The sequence below is a fragment of the Pseudonaja textilis genome, chromosome Z (assembly GCF_049901715.1).
Source record: "Pseudonaja textilis isolate UNSWEBS1 chromosome Z, rPseTex1.2, whole genome shotgun sequence".
Taxonomy (NCBI): Eukaryota; Metazoa; Chordata; class Lepidosauria; order Squamata; family Elapidae; genus Pseudonaja; species Pseudonaja textilis.
The window spans coordinates 109814028-109831403 of NC_142008.1; the positions used below are offsets into that span (position 1 = coordinate 109814028).

General features: G+C 43.4%; 1 protein-coding gene across 6 annotated transcripts in view; it reads left to right on the plus strand.

The window, feature by feature from the left end:
• TEP1 (telomerase associated protein 1) overlaps positions 1-17376 on the plus strand; it is a 96309-nt gene that overhangs the window by 21960 nt on the left and 56973 nt on the right. For all 6 annotated transcript variants that reach the window (XM_087916397.1, XM_087916399.1, XM_087916400.1 and 3 more), the window contains 15 exons: positions 462-554; positions 1937-2061; positions 3508-3665; positions 5786-5895; positions 6517-6607; positions 7578-7737; positions 8463-8682; positions 10079-10225; positions 11426-11500; positions 12177-12295; positions 12851-12916; positions 13913-14056; positions 14499-14675; positions 16223-16343; positions 17201-17325. In XM_087916397.1, the coding sequence (XP_087772523.1) occupies positions 462-554; positions 1937-2061; positions 3508-3665; positions 5786-5895; positions 6517-6607; positions 7578-7737; positions 8463-8682; positions 10079-10225; positions 11426-11500; positions 12177-12295; positions 12851-12916; positions 13913-14056; positions 14499-14675; positions 16223-16343; positions 17201-17325 (1931 nt within the window). The remainder of the gene's footprint in view (positions 1-461; positions 555-1936; positions 2062-3507; positions 3666-5785; positions 5896-6516; positions 6608-7577; positions 7738-8462; positions 8683-10078; positions 10226-11425; positions 11501-12176; positions 12296-12850; positions 12917-13912; positions 14057-14498; positions 14676-16222; positions 16344-17200; positions 17326-17376) is intronic.

The window sequence follows — 17376 nt, forward strand, 5'->3', positions numbered from 1 at the left end:
TACTCTACTCTACTCTATTCTTATTCCTACTCTACTCTATTCTTATTCCTATTCTATTCTTATTCCTATTCCTTTTCCTTTTCCTTTTCCATTTCCATTTCCATTTCCATTTCCATTTCTATTTCTATTCTATTCGATGGATAAATTTCCTGACTGTGACAACAATCAACTAGTGGAATGGCTTCCCTTCAGAAATTGTGGGTACTCCATCACTGGAGCTTTTTAAGAAGAGACTGTACAGCCATTTGTCTGAAACAGTATAAGGTTTCCTACTTGATCAGGGGGCTAGATTAGAAGACCTCTAAGGTCCCTTCCAACTCTGTTATTCCATTCATCATGACTTAGCTTGTGCTAATGAAGGCTTATCTAAGCCTCCATATCAAATATATCTCTAGTATGGACTCTTCTAACATGTGACAGACAAGAGTATTGATTTCAGAAGTTTGGGTTTTTTTCAACAGAGTGAAAGAAATACCTCTTGGGACAACTGGAAAAAGCACAAACTAGGCCGGAACCCAGTGTTTGCAGCAAGATATAAAGCCTTGCAGAAAACAGTAAGGGCTCTTGGGATGTGTCTGTGTGGGGGGAATGGAGGAAGATATCCCTCTAAGTTTTGTCCATCATTTTGAACAGTTCAAGTTCAGATACTATCAAAGCATGCATTGAGATTAACTCCTCCCCACATGTCTGTTTGTAATGTAAGAAATTTTCAAGGTGGATGGGAGTCCCAAAGGTGCTTTTTCAGGAGGCAACTGGACTTTCTGGTTTTTCTTTGAAGATGTTTCGCTTCTCATCCCTGAAGCTTCTTCAGCTCTGACTGGATGGTGGAGAATGGAGGGATTTATACTCCTTGCATACAGCTGGTCATTTGCATTCTTTTTAGAGAGTCATTGAGCCATCTGTGTCCTCAGGGTCACCTGAGTGATACAAACAAGTGTGAGTGGATTTCCAGAAAAAAATGCAGATTACAGAAACTATTTGCACTTCAGTTTGAGATGCAGACAACACAGACTCATCCCCAACAGCCTACACCTGTCTCCATCTGTCATGCCCCTGGTGGAGACTGACTCTGAGGGAGAAGAACAGCCAACAGGGAGTGGAAGTGTGGCTCCGGAGGTTGTGGAGGAGGCTGAGGAAGGGCAGAGGGCAGCTGAGCAGTCAAAGGAGGACCCAGGCCCATCCCCTCTCCATCTTAGGGCACATAGGGAGGAGAGGATAAGGGGGAGATGTGGTCTACTGAGGAGGAGAGGGCCTTGATCCTCTTCATGGGCTGCAGCTGTGACAACTGAATAAGAGATCGGACATGCGTACAGGTGAGTGCTCGAAACAAAGCGTGGAAATATCTCTAGGGTTCCTCTCTGAGTTTGGCATCCTTCCCAGTGTGTGTTATCTGTGGACATCCTCCAGCCCTTACCTTGCCTGGTTTGTGTTGCTTTTTTCCTTCTTCTTGTAACTGTTTGTTTGGGAGTTTTTTGATTTCCGTCAAGAATATTTGGAGCTTGGAAGCAAAGTGAAGGAATAAAAGGGGCTTCATCTATTTTCTGTGACTGTGTTTGTTTTGTATCCCACCTGGGGTCATCACACCAGCAGTGAAGGGACACTTCACTGTCCCTTCACAGTGAAGGGCAGAAAACATCCTTCAGCCAAGAAGGCTCGCACTACTCAGGTGATTCTGAAGCCACAGATAAACCTCCAAGTGGCCTTAATGATTCTCTCCAAAAGAATGCAAATGACCAGCTGCCTGCAAGGAATATAAATCCTTCCATTCCCCACCATCCAAGAAGTTGAAGAAGCAAAATGTCTTCAAAGAAAAAACAAAGTCCAGTTTCCTCTTGAAAAAAGCACTTTAAGGACTGAGAACCTAGATAGAGAAGGTGGATTGGAGTGTTCCTATAAGACACCGATTGCTTGATTCTCTGCCCTTTGACTTCTCTAGAGTCAAGAGATGATGGATTCAGTAAAAGAGGAAGCTGTGAGAGATTTGTTTTCCCTGAAGAATTTGATCCACCGCCTTCATATTTCGGAGCCAGCTCAGCATGTCATGAGCCTCTTGGGACGGAGGTGAGACGGCCTAGCACAACTGGAACCACATTTGCAAGCCTGGTGTGGCATCTGTGTTTCGAGTTTTCCCCAGTTGTGTACAAGTAGTCCTCAACTTATAATAGTTGACGTAGTGACCATTCAAAGTTACAGTGGTGTTGGAAAACAGAGATGAATTACCAATTTTCACACTTATGACCATTAGAGCAATCCCAGAGGTCATGTGATCGGACATTTGGCAACTGGTTCATATTTATGATGGTCACAGTGTCAATAGGGTCAATCTTTGTGAGCTACTGAGAAGCAAAATCAATGGAAAAGCCATAATCACTTAACAGTGCCACTAATTTACCAGCTGCAGTGATTCACTTAACACCTGGGACAAGAAAGGGCATAAAATTGGGCAAAATTCACTGAACCAATGCCTCACTTAACAACACAAATCTGGGCCTCAGCTATGGTCGTAAGTCAAGACTGCCTGTATAATTTTCTCTTAAGTGGAGGGTGATGCTGAGACTTGGAACGGCAATTTTTCCTTGGAGCCAGCTAATGTGACTGGTACAAATGCCAAAAAGATTCCAGAGGGAGTCCTCAACTTATGACCACAGTTGGCCTCAAAATTTCTATTGCTTAAGTAAGACGGTTATTAAGTGAATTTTTCTCCAATTTATTACCTTTTTTGGCCAAAGTTGTTCAGCGAATCACTGCAGTTCATGAATCCTGTGGTCACTAAATGAATCTGGCCTCCCCCATTGACTTTCCTTATCAAAAGGTCACAAAAAGTGATTGCATGACCCGGGACCCTGGAACTGTCATAAATACATGCCAGTAGCCAAGCATCTGAATTTTGATCCGGTGACCAGAGGGATACTGCAATGGCCATCAGGATAAAAAATGGTCATAAGTCGCTTTTTTCAGTGCCGTTGTAACTTTGAGCAATCACTAAGATTGTTACTAGACTAAGATGATTAAGGGCTTGGAGAGAAAACTACATATGAAGAATGGTTGCAGGAACTGGATATGTATAGTCTAGAGAAAAGAGGATTAAGGATGACATGATAGCAGTGTTCCAGTATTTGAGGGGCTGCCACACAGACAGTCAACTTATTTTCCAAAGCATCAGAGGGGAGGACAAGAAACAACAGATGGAAACTAATCAAGGACAGAAGCAACCTGGAATTAAGGAGAAACTTCCTCACAGTGAGGACAGCTTGCCACCAGAAGTTGTGGGTGCTTCATCACTGCAGGTTTTAAAGAAGAGACTGGATAACTGCTTGTCTCAAATGGTATAGGCTGTTGTGCTTGAGGAGGGGGTTGAACTAGAAGACCTCCAAGGTCCCTTCCAGCAGTATGCTTATTGATTGACTAAATGGTTGTAAGTGGAGGACTAATTATACCCATTAGTTGGTCCATTAGGTTTTTTTTTCTTTTTGTAGACCTTGAGTTCACAGTCTTTCTCTTCTCTAGGTACCCCACAGATCTGCCCTCCTTTTCCCGAAGTCGATTGCCAGGGCCCTGGGACCCAGCCCTTGCTGGCATTCGCATGCAATTGCCGGTGCCTCAAACATGGGATCGAGAACTGAGCTACCGTGGGAACAAGGCTGCTGTCTGGGAAGAACTGATTGGTATGTGGAAGAGTTGACTGCGTTCATTCATTTTGCAGGTGCTCATCTCACTATCGGACACTAAAATCCCAGAAAGTCATGCTGATTAGACAGAATTACAGTGGAAACATGGAAAATAAGCCTGAACCCAAATAGAGGCAGTCCTTGAGTTATGACGACTTGTAGAAATGTCTGTAGAGATTCTCATTCGTCTAGGTTGTGGTTGTCTCATACATGCTTTTTTGAAGAGGCAACTGAACTTTCGTGTTTTTTCTTTGAAGACATTTCACTTTTCATCCACGAAGGTGCTTCATCGCTTCCATTCCCCACCATCCAGTCAGAGCTGAAGAAGCTTCTTTGATGAGAAAAGAAATGTCTTCAAAGAAAAAAACCAAGTCATTCCAGTTGCCTCTTGAAAAAGCACTTTTAGGACGACCAGCAACCTTTCAAAGTTACAATAGAACTGAAGGAGTGGTATGTATAACGAGTCTTCACAAGAACCCTGGTGGTGCAGTGGTTAGAATGCAGCATTGCAGGCTAACTCTGCTCACTGCCTGGAGTTCAATCCTGATGGGGCTTAAGGTTGATTCAGTCCTTCGTTCTTCCGAGGTGGGTTAAATGAGGACCCAGATTGTTGGGGGCGATAGGCTGACTTTGTAAACCATTTAGGGCTGTAAAGCACTGTGAAGCGGTATATAAGTCTATTGCTTATCTTCGAAGTTCTGGCTTGTGATTCAGGTGCTTGGCGACTGGCTCATACTTACAACAGTTCCAATGTTCTGCACTCACTTGATTGCCATGTGTCACCTTCTGTGATATCTTTCCACAAGCAAAGTCAATGAGGAAACCAGCAGGATGCAAATTGCTCCCATAAGTCACTTCTGCTTCTACTATTTCTTTTGAGGCACCCTGCAGTGGAGTACAGGCAGTTCTTGACTTATGGCCACAACTGAGCCCAGCATTGATATCGTTAAATGAGAACTTCGTTAAGTGAGTTCGGCCCCATTTTGCAACCTTTCTTGCCACATTTGTTAAGCGAATCACTGAAGTTGTTAAATTAGTGACACAGTTGTTAAGTCGAATCTGATTTCTCAATTTTCTTTGCTTGTCGAAAAATTGCAAAACATGGTCATATGATTCCGGGACACTGCAGCTGTCATAAATATCAACCAGCTGTCAAGCATACAAATGTAGATTGTGACCACGGGATGTTGCAATGGTCATAAGTGTGAAAAATGGTCATAAATCAAGGTTTCTCAGCCTGTGGCCATTATGGGTTTTTGCAAGTCAATGTGGGGGAGACAGAGTCATTTAACAACTGTTGTTAATTTAACAAGGGCAGTGGTTTGCTTAACAAATGTGGTGAGAACAATTGTAAAATGGGGCAAAACTCACTTAACAAATATCTTCATTTAGCAACATAAATTTTGGACTTGATTGTGGTCATAAGTTGAGGACTACCTGTAATCCCTGTGATTACTAAGAGTTGAAATTGACTTGATGAGAAAAGATCAAAAGAAATTGGGGTGATGTTATATATAGAACAAGTTTGGAAACTTTTACAAACAAATATTGCAGGAGTGCGATAATTGTATTTATATTACATTATGCTACACTTTACTCTCTAATGTATTGCATAATATGACTTGCAATACAATATGCCACACTGCAGATTGTATTTATTAATGCTTACATAGTCACATTTTAATTTTATTCAACTCTGAATTATGCCTTTTACATACACTTTAATTTATATGTATTGAAGTGTTATTACACTTCTGTATTTAAGTGACAAAGCTAAACAAAGAATGTAATAATATATCATGGTAATAACAATGTAATGATGAGCAACATAATGAAAATTATGGCAATCCTTTAAATGGCAATCATGTAAACTGCAAGTGGAAAGTAGGATTAAATCATAGCCAGAGGGGATGTAATAGAAGCAGATGATGCTAAAAAGTTTACAAAATATAAGCAGAAAAATATTAACTGTTGGGGGACATGGAGGCACCCCTTTTTACTCCATTCCTCTACTTCCCAAGCCTAAATATATGTGTGGAAAGTAAAGAAATATATTACTTCTGCTTGCTGAGTTTCAACTGTAAAATTACCATCTACCGTTACTTGCTTCCCCTTAGATTCAAGGAAACTGCCCTTTATGGCAATGCTACGAAACTTGCGGAACATGTTGAAGTCTGGGGTGAGCGAAAGGCACCATCAACATCTTTTAAAGCGCCTTGAGGATAAGGTAAGTCCATCTATATGGGTAATCCTCAATTTACACCATTGGTTTAGTGATTTTTCAAAGTTACAACGGCAGTGAAAGCCACACTTAACCACCCAAAGCCACACTTAACTGCCATTGCAGCCTTCCTGTAGTCACATGATCAAAATTTGGACACTTGCAGTGTCCCAGGGTCACATGATCCTCTTTTGCATCCTTCTGGTAAGCATAGTCAATGAGGAAGCTAGATTCATTTAACAACCAGGTTACTGATTTAACAACTACTGTGATTTACTTAACTATGGTAAGAAAGGCTGTAAAATGGAACAAAACTCAAGAAGAAGCTTCTTGAAATGGAAGCAAAACGTTTTCAGATTTAAAAAATGTAGAATGTACAGTTGCCTTTTGGGAAAAAAATTTTTTGGGGGATGTTTATGTTCCTGAAGCCCTACCATGATTGGGTGGATAAACATGCTAGACATTTAATTCCCAGGATTCCTCAGCCAGTATGGCTGATCTTGAGTCTTTGGGAGCTGAAATCCACTTATCTTGCAGGTTCTATTCTGGGAGAAATTCATACTAGATTATTCTATCCTTTAAAGTTAATAATTTTCATTCTATTTCTGCCTTTGGTATTTCTTTCAGGACTCTGTCATCCGCAGCAGACAACTTCCTTTCCGGTTCCTTTCAGCCTACAAAGTGATTTTGGACCTGGAAAAAGAACTTAAGGAAAAAGGTGAGGAATAGTTAATATGGGTTGAATCGCTGTGAATTCTTTACTACCATTGGAAATAGCCTCCAAAGTCTGGGGTCCCCAACCCATGGTCCACGGACCGACATCAGACTGTAGCGTACCAGAAACCTGGCCATATAAACACATGGGATGCAGATAACATGAGAAACCACGCATCTGAGGTGATATTTAGCAGATTCTGACTAGTTCTGGAGAACTGGTAGCAGAGATTTTGAGTAGTTCGGAGAACTGGCAAAAACCACCTCTGACTGGCCCAGCCCCCAGCTATTCTCTGCCTCCTGAGTCCCAGCTGATCGGCTGGGTCTTCTTTTATTGCCCTACACAGGAGAACAGAGCTGGAAAGCAAGTTAGTGGGGTGGGGAATGAATGGAGATTTTACAGTATCCTTCCCTGGCCACACCATTCAAGTCGCACCCACCGAGCCACATCACACCCACCAAGCCATGCCCACAGAACTGGTAGTAAAACATTTTAAATTTCACCACTGCCATGCACCCTCCGATCTGCAGAAAAATCTCTCTCCATGGAACCAATCCCTGGTGCTCAAAAGGTTGGGGACCCCTATTCTAAGTCATTTTGTCCCATTCTGAATTTTTAAAAAATACATCCCTTCAGAATTGTGCTGGAGCCCATCCTCAGGGAACTTCTCTCTAATAGCCTGAAGCACACTGTCTGTTACAGAGAAGTTCCCTGAGGATGGGCTCCAGCACGACCCACAAAAAGCTAGGAAGACAAAACCTGTTGTCCCAGTAACTGACCCAGATTGGATCCTGCAACATTATCCTGGGACATGTATATTTGCTCTCATTTGCGATGGGGGATGAATGTCAATGAAGTCTGAAAAGCTGATGTGGTTGACTAGGTTACCTATGGATAGAAGTATCTATTTGCAAATGAAGAAACAGAGGCTTTCCTTCCTTGTTTCCCTGAGAATCTTTTTCTCTTCTTTTAGACAAGCCCTTCCCGAATAACCGATATTTTGTCGAAAAGGTCACAAAGCTATTGAAACTACCAATGAATTTTGAAAGACGCCGATATGTACGGGGTTGCATGGAGATCCCACTCATTTTCCAGATGGTGAAGAAGGAGAAGAAGAAACTGCTTAAATCCAGGTAGGAGTCTGTAGACTGTCCTTGTCTTTGTGCTTAGCAGACGTTCTGGAGAGGGAGAATGAAGTATTGGCTGTAGGATTTAGACCAGTGGTGATTCAAAATTCAAATTTTTTTACTACCGGTTCTTGGGTGTGGCTTGGTGGGCATGTTATGGCTTGGTAGGTATGGTTTGGTGGGCGTGGCAAGGGAAGGATACTGTAAAATCTCCATTCCCTCCCCACTCCACTGACCTGCCTTCCAGCTCCGTTACCCTGTACAGGGCAACAAAAAAAGACCTAGCCGATCAGCTAGGACTTAGAAGGCAGAGAATAGATGGGGACGGGGCCAGTCAGAGATGATATTCTGAACTACTCGAAATTTTCGCTACCGGTTCTCCAGAACTGGTCAGAACTTCTGATTTAGACTATAATAATGGGGTGACATGATAGTTCAGTGGTTAAGATGCTGGGCTAGAACTGGCAGCCCTGGCTCAAGATCTGAACCCCGCTTGATGGGGTGAGCTCCTGTCCTTACCTCAACTGTCAACCTTGCAGTTTGAAAGCATGCAAATGCAAGTAGATAAATAGGTACTACTTTGGTGGGAAGACAACAGCACTCTGTGATGTCAGCATTCCAAGTGTGGCCTTACCAAGGCATTGCAAAGTGAGTATTAGCACTTCACGTGATCTTGATTCTATCCCTCTGTTTATAGAGACTTTCTTCTTTCTCACTTTTGTATTTCACAGAGTCGTTCACTACACCACCGAGCTCCTGCAACGCTACTGTCAGGCTCTTGAGACGGCAGTTGGGTTATCAGTCAAGCATAATATGCACCCCATTCCTGGAAGGACTCTCATCTTGATCTCCAACTGCTATCAATTGGAGAAATCTTGTGTTCAAGGCAAAAATATGTATTGTCCAACTTTTGACAGGAATAGCTGCAACGATCAGAAAAATCCCATGACGGTTGGTAAACATTTATCAATTGTCATTCAGTTCTCCCTATTTTTCTGCCCTTCATTTGGTTCAGGGGTCGACAACCTTAAACACTCAAAGAGCCATGAAGGTCCTAACCGGAAGCCCCCCCATTCAATTCTGGAGCCAACCAGAAGTCCGGTTCCCGCACCATAAAGTTTCCTCCTAGTGCAGTGTCCTTTTTCCTCTACCTGACCTAACTTGAAGCCCTATCAATTGTGGAGCTGACCGGAAGTCCAGTTCCCCCACCATAAAGTTCCCTCCTAGTGCGGCATCCTTTTTCCTCCCCTGAAAGGAAGTCCAGTTCTCCCACCATAAAGTTTCCTCCTAGCGCAGTGTCCTTTTTCCTCTACCTGACCCAACTTGAAGCCCTATCAATTGTGGAGCTGACTGGAAGTCCGGTTCCCCCGCCATAAGTCTCCTAGTGTGGCGTTTTTTTTGCTCCGCTGACCGGAAGTCCGGTTCTCCCACCATAGAGTCTCCTCTTAGTGCAGTGTCTTTTTTCCTCACTTGAAACCCTATCAATTGTGGAGCCAATCGGGGACAGGGAGCCAAGGCAGAGGGATGAAAGAGCCACATGCAGCTCCAGAGCCATGGGTTCCCAGCTCCTGATTTGGTTCAACAGTAACTTTCTTTCAGTCCTGTATCGGTGATGCGGTAAATTTCCCTCAGCCCCATATCGGCGATTCCATTTACCTTCATGTTCTTACCCTGTCCCGTTCTGGCCCCACCTCCTAACTATACCACCACCCATGATTTTGTCCACTTGTCATCCATCCATGGAGTAGGATGTTATTGTGATTCTTTAATTATTGGATTGTCTCATCGGAGTTCTCTATCCATCAGACCATCTTATTCTAATGTTGACACAGAGACAGCTGACACAGATACAATCAAGCAAGTCCGTTCCTTGGGATAAATTATCGAGTCTTAGGTGTCTCGGCTCCATCTTGTGCAGCAATGGAGTCGTGACACTCCAGTTGTAATCTTGTGTGCCAGAAACTTCGGTCGCCTAGAAATTATCTTTGAAAACTTCCCCCCTCTCTTTCTGCTGGTATTTCTTAAAAGACTAGCGAAATATTTTATGAGTTGACACATGGAGTCATTAAGAGAATATGGTTACCTCCATTGGCTTTGCTTGTCAAAAGCCTTCTGGGAAGGTTACAAATGGTGCTCAGATGACCCTGGGACAGTGTATCCATCATAAATATATGCCAGTAGACCATCGATCAAATTTCGATCACATGACCATGGAGAGCTGTAGAGCTGTAAGTGTGGAAGCCAGCCATACATCACTTTTGTTCAATGCTGCTGTAATGGCCACTAAACAAAAGGCTGTAAGTTGGTGTGCCTCTCTTAATGTCACTTTTTCCCTCTCTTTCCCTAGGTCCGGGACTTGGCCATGTTGCTGGGCTCCATGTTATATTCAGTCTGTGAACAGGCTAAGGTTTTCCTCTGCAACTTTTCAGACATTGTGGGGGCGATTCCCATGACCGGTTCCGTGTTGAAGGATGTGCAAACCTTGCAGAACACAGTAAGACCTCACCATGTTTTGCTTTTATCCAGATAAATATAAATGATCACACATTGGGTAAATCGACAAGGGGGCTTAAGGGGAGCAAACAAACAGATGTTTGGTGACTATGGTTGGTGTAAATTATACCTAGTTAGGTTCTCTGATTTTAATTTCTTCAATTTCTTCTTTTTTGTGAAGGGTGTATAACTTTGCACAATGAAAATTGCAAAAAACAATAGGAGAAAATTTAACCAAATTCCCTCTTCTCTCCTCCCCTCTATATAATGAAGTAGGAAGAGAAAGTGACATGAAGATAGGAAGGGCTGTGAGTCATGGATTCCTCTGGGCCAATTAGCAGGATAGTGAATCTACAGTAGAGTTTCATTTTGTAGGAGACAAGCAGGTAGAGCTGGCTGGTGGCAGTGGAGTAAAATATGTCATCAGCTTAGAATCCTTATGTTCCAACACAAGTCCTCCTTGATTTCCATTCACCTCTATCTAGCGCCAATTTATTAGTTGTCCAGATTCTTGTGCGTAGGCCTCAATAAATCATTTATGCTGTAATCTATTTACAATTATGCTGCCAAAAAAATATATATGGAGTAATAGGAGACCTAGTGGCACAGTGGTTAGAATGCAGTACTGCAGGCTGATTGTGCCCACAGTCAGCAATTCAATCCTAACCAGTTGAAGGTTGACTCAGCCTTCCAACTTTCTGAAGTTAGTAAAATGAGGATCCAGATTGTTGGGGTCAATGTGCTGATCTTGTAAACCGCTCAGAAAGTGCTGTAAAACAGTGGTTCCCAAACTTTGGGCCATAGCCCACTAGGGGGCCGTGAGGGGATTGCAACCAGGCCGCGGCAATGGCCAATGAGTGTGTGCACACACATACACATCCTTGTTTTTGCCTGAGCAGTGGGCGAGCACATGCACACGCGCTCCATTTGCTTGAGTGGCAGGCCTGCATGCATGCTGCTTGAGCAAATGGAGCTGTATTCACATGTGTACTTGCTGGCTGCTCATGCAAAACCATCCCCTCTCTCCCTTTCCCAACCACTCTGTAAAGCCAGAGACATTGGGGAACTCTGCTATAAAGCACTAAGGGACGGCATATAAGTTTTAAGTTCTATCTACACGAATGATCCTGGTTTTTACACCTGACCCATTTACAAGAATGAATCCAGGAGTGTCTGATGTGTCCAATGCTGCTTCTTCCAGTACAATACAGTGTACTACAGTGACGACTGGTCGTCATCGGACGTCATCAAGGATTTCTTATCTCGGCGGGAACATGTAAGTCCATGGTAAAAATGGAGAAAGCTTTCAATTAGAAGGACAGGCTGGACAAAAGGATCAATTAAAAATCCATCAGGTTTAATCAGAGGTGGGATGCAAATAGTTTTACGACTGGTTCTGGGGGCGTAGCTAGGTGGGCATGGCCATTTGACTGGGTGGGCATGGCTGCTTCTTTTCTTATTGCAGCACCTCCCCCATGCCCCGCGCTCTGGTTTTTTGGCTTTGGGCCTCAGGGAAGCTTTCTGGGAAGCCGTTTTTGCTCCCAGGAGGCTTCCCTGAGGCCCAGGAGGCCAAAAACGGAGCACAGGATGGGGGGGGGGGGGCATGCAGCAACCTCCCCCACACACACTGCATTTTTTTTTTGCCTCCTGGGACTCAGGGAAGCCTCCTGGGCAAAGCAGTAAGACAGGAAGGGGGATCCCAGCACAGCTGATTATCGGAACAGCTGATCGTTGGGAGGGCAAAAAAAAGAAATACCTGTTCAGCCAAATTAGTAGCTGATTTTTTACTACAAGTTTGGCCAAATGGCAGCTTCTTCAGCTCTGACAGGATGGTGGGGAATGGAAAGATATAAAAAGTCCAGTTTCTCTGCAGACTTGGAGTTTTACTACATGCAGTGTGATGTGTCCCTCCATGTTACAGAGCTCTCTTATTTCTCTTTTCCCAACTCCAGGTGGATACAATTCTCTTGCTAAGCTCTGATGTTGAAAACTTCAGTGGTTCTTGTCTCCAGCTGTATCGCCAACATGTTGCTCCAGATTGCCTTTTCATCAATATTTGTGCTGAGCCAAGGTAAGGAGGGAAAATGGGTCCTTCCTTAGACTGTTCATTTACTTTTATTTTTCTTGATGTACCCTTTCTGAAGCACTTCCAAAGTCCATATATTACTAAAACTCTTGTGCCTGTTTGTTTGTTTGTAACCTTCACCTGGGATAAACAGTGCAACCTAGGGCTATAATTTTTGAATCCATGTACCTCAAATGGGCTATCTTACAAAATGTACCCAAAAATCCAGGACCTACAGTTCTCATGGGATTAAAATTTGGGAAAGTTGTGGCTGTTTCAGTGTTACCATATTACTGTAGTTGTCCGCAGACATGTGATTGTTCTTTTCAGCACCTCCTGCTAGCTTCCTATGGGATAAGTCAATGGGGAAGCTATTGGGAAGTCAGAAAGTTGCTCCCACTTCTTTTTTTGCTTCCCTCTGGTCCTTCTGTTTTTCTGTTTAGGTAAGGAATATCTCTGAAATAGCCCAACAGGGACACAGGTTGTCTAGTTAAAGAGAATTCTGAAGTAGCAGTGTGCTGCGCAATTAAAGGTATACTTTTTTTTGCCTTCCATCTTTAGGGAGAAGAGAACTTTTAAATCCAGGAAGGATGTGGTAATCCATGGTTTCAGCGAGCAAATGTTCAGGTAAGCCCTGGAGCTAGACAAGTGGATAGAAATGAATGTGGATGGTTTGCTTGATGTGTGAATGATTACATTTTGTTATGGGGTTGCTCTCACTGGACCAGAGAAGGCTGTTTCCACAATGGGAAGTACTGCAGAGAGTTTACATAATAGCAATGGCACTTGGTCTTTTATACCGCTTCACAGTGCTTTACAGCTCTCTCTAAGTGGTTTAGAGAGTCAGCATACTGCCCCCAACAACAATCTGGGTCCTCATTTTACCAACCTCAGAAGAATGGAAGACTGAGTCAACCTTGAGCCAGTCAGGATCAAGCTCCAGGTTGTGGGCAGAGTTAGCCTGCAATACTGCCTTCTTTCTTTTTTAAAATTTTTTTAAATTTTTTAAAATTTAAGTTTTTATTGGTTTTTAAAAACAAACATAAACAAACAAAACATAAAAACATCAAGCCATCTTCCATATGTATACATACAGTGTGCCGGTTGGTCCACAAATTGTTTTGTGCTTCCATTTCGCAGTCCTCAGTCACAAGCACATTGCATATAATCTCATACTTTCAATCAAAAATCAAATACCTTAGTATCATTATTAATCATTTGACTATACTTTTATTCATTCATGTTTTACAAGATAATCATAATTTACTGCCTTCTAACCACTGCGCCTCCAGGCCTAGTGTGAAGATTGATCATTCTAATTTTGACTGGTTGCTGAACAAGTGGGCATAACTCAAGGATTGCTTCTATTTGTGTTTAGGCTTATTTTCCACATTTCCACTGTAATGTTGTCTAGTCAGCATGACTTTCAGGCAGAGTTAGCCTGCCGTACTGCATTCTAGCACTGCGCCACCAGGCCACAAAATGAGCTTTGATAACTAGTGACTGTTTAAAGAAGTAGTTGGAATGAAAGCAGAATTCTCAGTAGCCAATTGGTGTCTGGTGTCCGCTTTACTGTCTATTGGGAAATTCTAGATTTCAAAAGACGTTTCTTACTTTGGCCAGGTTTATGTCTGAATGTGGCAATTCCCGGTTCTTGGAACACGTTGGCAAAGTTGACGAGATTCACGGCTTGCCCAAGCAACAGAGAACAGCGACAGCTCAGCAGGAACCTGGAATTGTGTCCTTGATCCCTTTGCCCCGGAGCAGGTGTTTTTAAAGGGGAAGTAGTGAGAAAGGGGATGGAGGGGCTCGGTGGCTAAGACGCTGACCTTGTTGATCAGAAACTTCTGCAGTTCAGCAGTTCAAATCCCTAGTACCGCGTAACGGAGTGAGTTCCCATTACTTGTCCCAGCTTCTGCCAACCCAGCAGTTCAAAAGCATATTAAACATGCAAGTAGAAAAATAGGGACCACTTTGGTGGGAAGGTAACAGTATTCTGTGTGCCTTTGGTGTTTAGTCATGCCGGCCACATGACCTTGGAGACATCTTTGGACAGCACTGGCTCTTTGACTTTGTAACGGAGATGAGCACCGCCCCCTAGAGCCAGAAACGACTAGCACATATGTGGGAGGGGTATCTTTACCTTAGTGAGAAAGGCCATGAATTCCTCTGGATGGAGAATTGGGTATTGACTCCTGTTTTCCTGCAGGTGGCGCTCTGTGAGGGTTTTTGTCTCTTCTACTTTCCGGGACATGCACGGTGAACGTGACCTGCTTATTCGCTCTGTTTTTCCCGAGCTTCGCGCACGAGCAGCCAGGTTCTGCTTAGCAATCCAGGAGATTGATCTACGCTGGGGAATCACGGAGCACGAGAGCCAGAGGAACAAGTATGTGGGGTGCTTATGGGGAAGGAGGGGGAGGACGAGTAAATCAGAATACATGTTGAAGAAAAAAAGGCTAATGGTATTTCCTTACAATTTGAACAATTAATCAGTGGAAAAACTTGCCTCCAGAAGTTGTGGATGCTCCGACACTGGAAGTTTTTAAGACGAGATTGGACAACCATTTGTCTGAAATGGTATAGAGTTTCCTACTTGAGCAAGGGTTGGACTAGAAGACCTCCAAGGTCCCTTCTAACTCTGTTATTCTAATATGTGCAAGAAGTATGTTATCTTTTCTGGGTTGGACCAGTGGATTTCAAAGTTTTTAGTCTCAGGATCTCTTTACAGTCCTGATAATGATGGTGCACTACAAAAGCCTTTGGTTTATGTGGGTTATACCTATCAATTGCGCTAGAAATTGTTAAGCAAAACCTCAAACTGACAAGAGGGAAGTTCAAAAATAGTATTAGAAAGTAGGACTTCACAGAAAGGGTAGTGGAAGCTTGGAACCAACTTCCAGCGGAGGTAGTTGGTTGATCATTTGTAACTAAGTTTCAATATGTTTCCTGGCCATTTGCCTCAAAAAATAAAAAATAAAATAAATCATAAAAATGAATAAGAAATAAATAAAAAACAAACTCGAAGGGTAGACTCGATAGAGCACTAGGTCTTGTTTATGATGTCAGTTTTTTCTGGTTTTGTGTTTCTAATTAAACTGAGTATTTTAAAGTATTTGCTTGGCCTCGTGAAACCCCTGAACTGAGTCTCAGGGACCCTGAAGGTTTGCTGGATTAGACTACTGTAATACGCTCTGCTTGGTGCTGTCTTTGAAGACAGTGAAAGTGCCGCCAGTACTAACTACCTGAACGATTAGGATGGGTTTTTTCTAAATTTCTCCCTGTGACCATTGATCTGTTGATCTCTTAGCCCCTAGCTAAGATTCTGTGCAGTTCAGAGAACCTCCAAGTCCCACTCCTAGCTGGCCCCGCCCACCCCTCCTCTCCCCAGAGTCCCCACACTGCTCATTTTGAATGCAGGTAAGTTCAGGCACACACGGAAGTTCAGGGAGGGTGAAAAATGGGCCTCCTGGAAGTTCGGGAAGGCCGGAAATGGGCCTATTTCTGGCTTCTGGAGCCAGAAGACTTGAAAAAGCCTCTGGAGCTCAGACAGGGCAACCCCACCTCCCGTGGTGCAGGAGGCTGGCTAGGCCACACCCACCGTGGCCACGCCCACCCAGCAACCAGGCAGAGAACCCTTTACTAAAATTTTTGAAGCCCACCCCTGCTCCTGCCTCACTTGTCTGATTGTTTCAAAGGCAGCAGGTCTTTCCCTCAGCCCCCACGGTCATTCACACATTCCATTAAACTCCTGAAGTCTCTTTTGCAACTATTATTCTGCAACTAATAAAGCACAGCACACTACGATGTACTGAGACACCAAAGTCTGTTTAAAAAAAAAGTCATCTTGCATGGGTTTCCCCGTGTGGGAAGAAGAGGGGATTGAAGCAAAACTGAGGAGTGGGAGAAGAGAGTCACCAAGGCCTCTTTCTTTAGGCAAGTGGAATTGTGTCTGTCTGAAGTCTCCCGGAGTGACCTCTTCATTGGAATCCTTGGGGAACGCTACGGCCATGTCCCAAAAGAGACTTCCTTGCCGGAGGAACCGCAGTATGAATGGGTGAGAGATAACATGGATGTGAACCTTGGGATGTTGATGATCCAGAAGATTGTGTCTTGACCTCAGCAAGATGTGTGGACTTCAACTCCCAGAATTCCCCAGCCAGCATCTGGGCTGTTGACGGTGCAGAACAGTGTTTCTCTACCTCAATGACTTTAAAATGGGTGGGAATTCTAGGAGTTGAAGTCCACCTATCTGAAGTTTGCTGAGGTTGATAAACTTCCTTTCCCAAATGAATAAAAAAAATAAACATCAATTGGTGTGCAGAAAGCAGTGATTTAGGATTTGCTGTTGTGGCGGGCGTTCACATTGGCAGAGATTTGCATAATGTGTATTTTATCAGCAGACAGATCTGGTGGGATTTAGTGGCCCCAACAATTATTAGGACAAGGTCTGTGGAAAATAACAGATTAGGGTAGGGTAGGGTAGAGTACAGTAGAGGGTAGAGTAGGGTGTAGGATAGGGTAGGGTAGACTAGAGTAGAGGGTAGAGTAATGTTGACTGTAGGGTAGGGTAGAACAGGACAAGGCAGGGCAGGGCAGGACACTTTATTTGCCCAAGTGTATATGCAGAGCAATAGAGTAATAATAATCATAATAATGATACTAATAAGAGAGGGTAGTAGAGAAAATGGGAAGGCTAACAATACTATTAGAGCTGTACAACATGGGTAAATATACTTAGACATAAGACAGCACTGTGGGCCTAAGTTGTGGGCTTAATTAATCAGTGTTGACAGAAAAGGCAGAAAATGAAGGGAATCAAGGCTTACCTAGAGCTAAATGTGATCAAAGACAAAACAGCTTTTGAGATGATTCTTAGGAGTAAGAGCTGCTGTTTGAAAATTCTCCCTGCAGGTGAAAAGATATCCATCAGGACGCTCCATCACAGAACTGGAGGCTGTTCAATTCCTGAATGGTAGCCATGATCCCACAGCAGAATCTAGGGCATTTTTCTATCTACGAGAGCCTGACTTTCTTGGGTAAATTGTTTTTCTCAACTAATTTGCAGATCCTATGAGCACCTTTCCGCT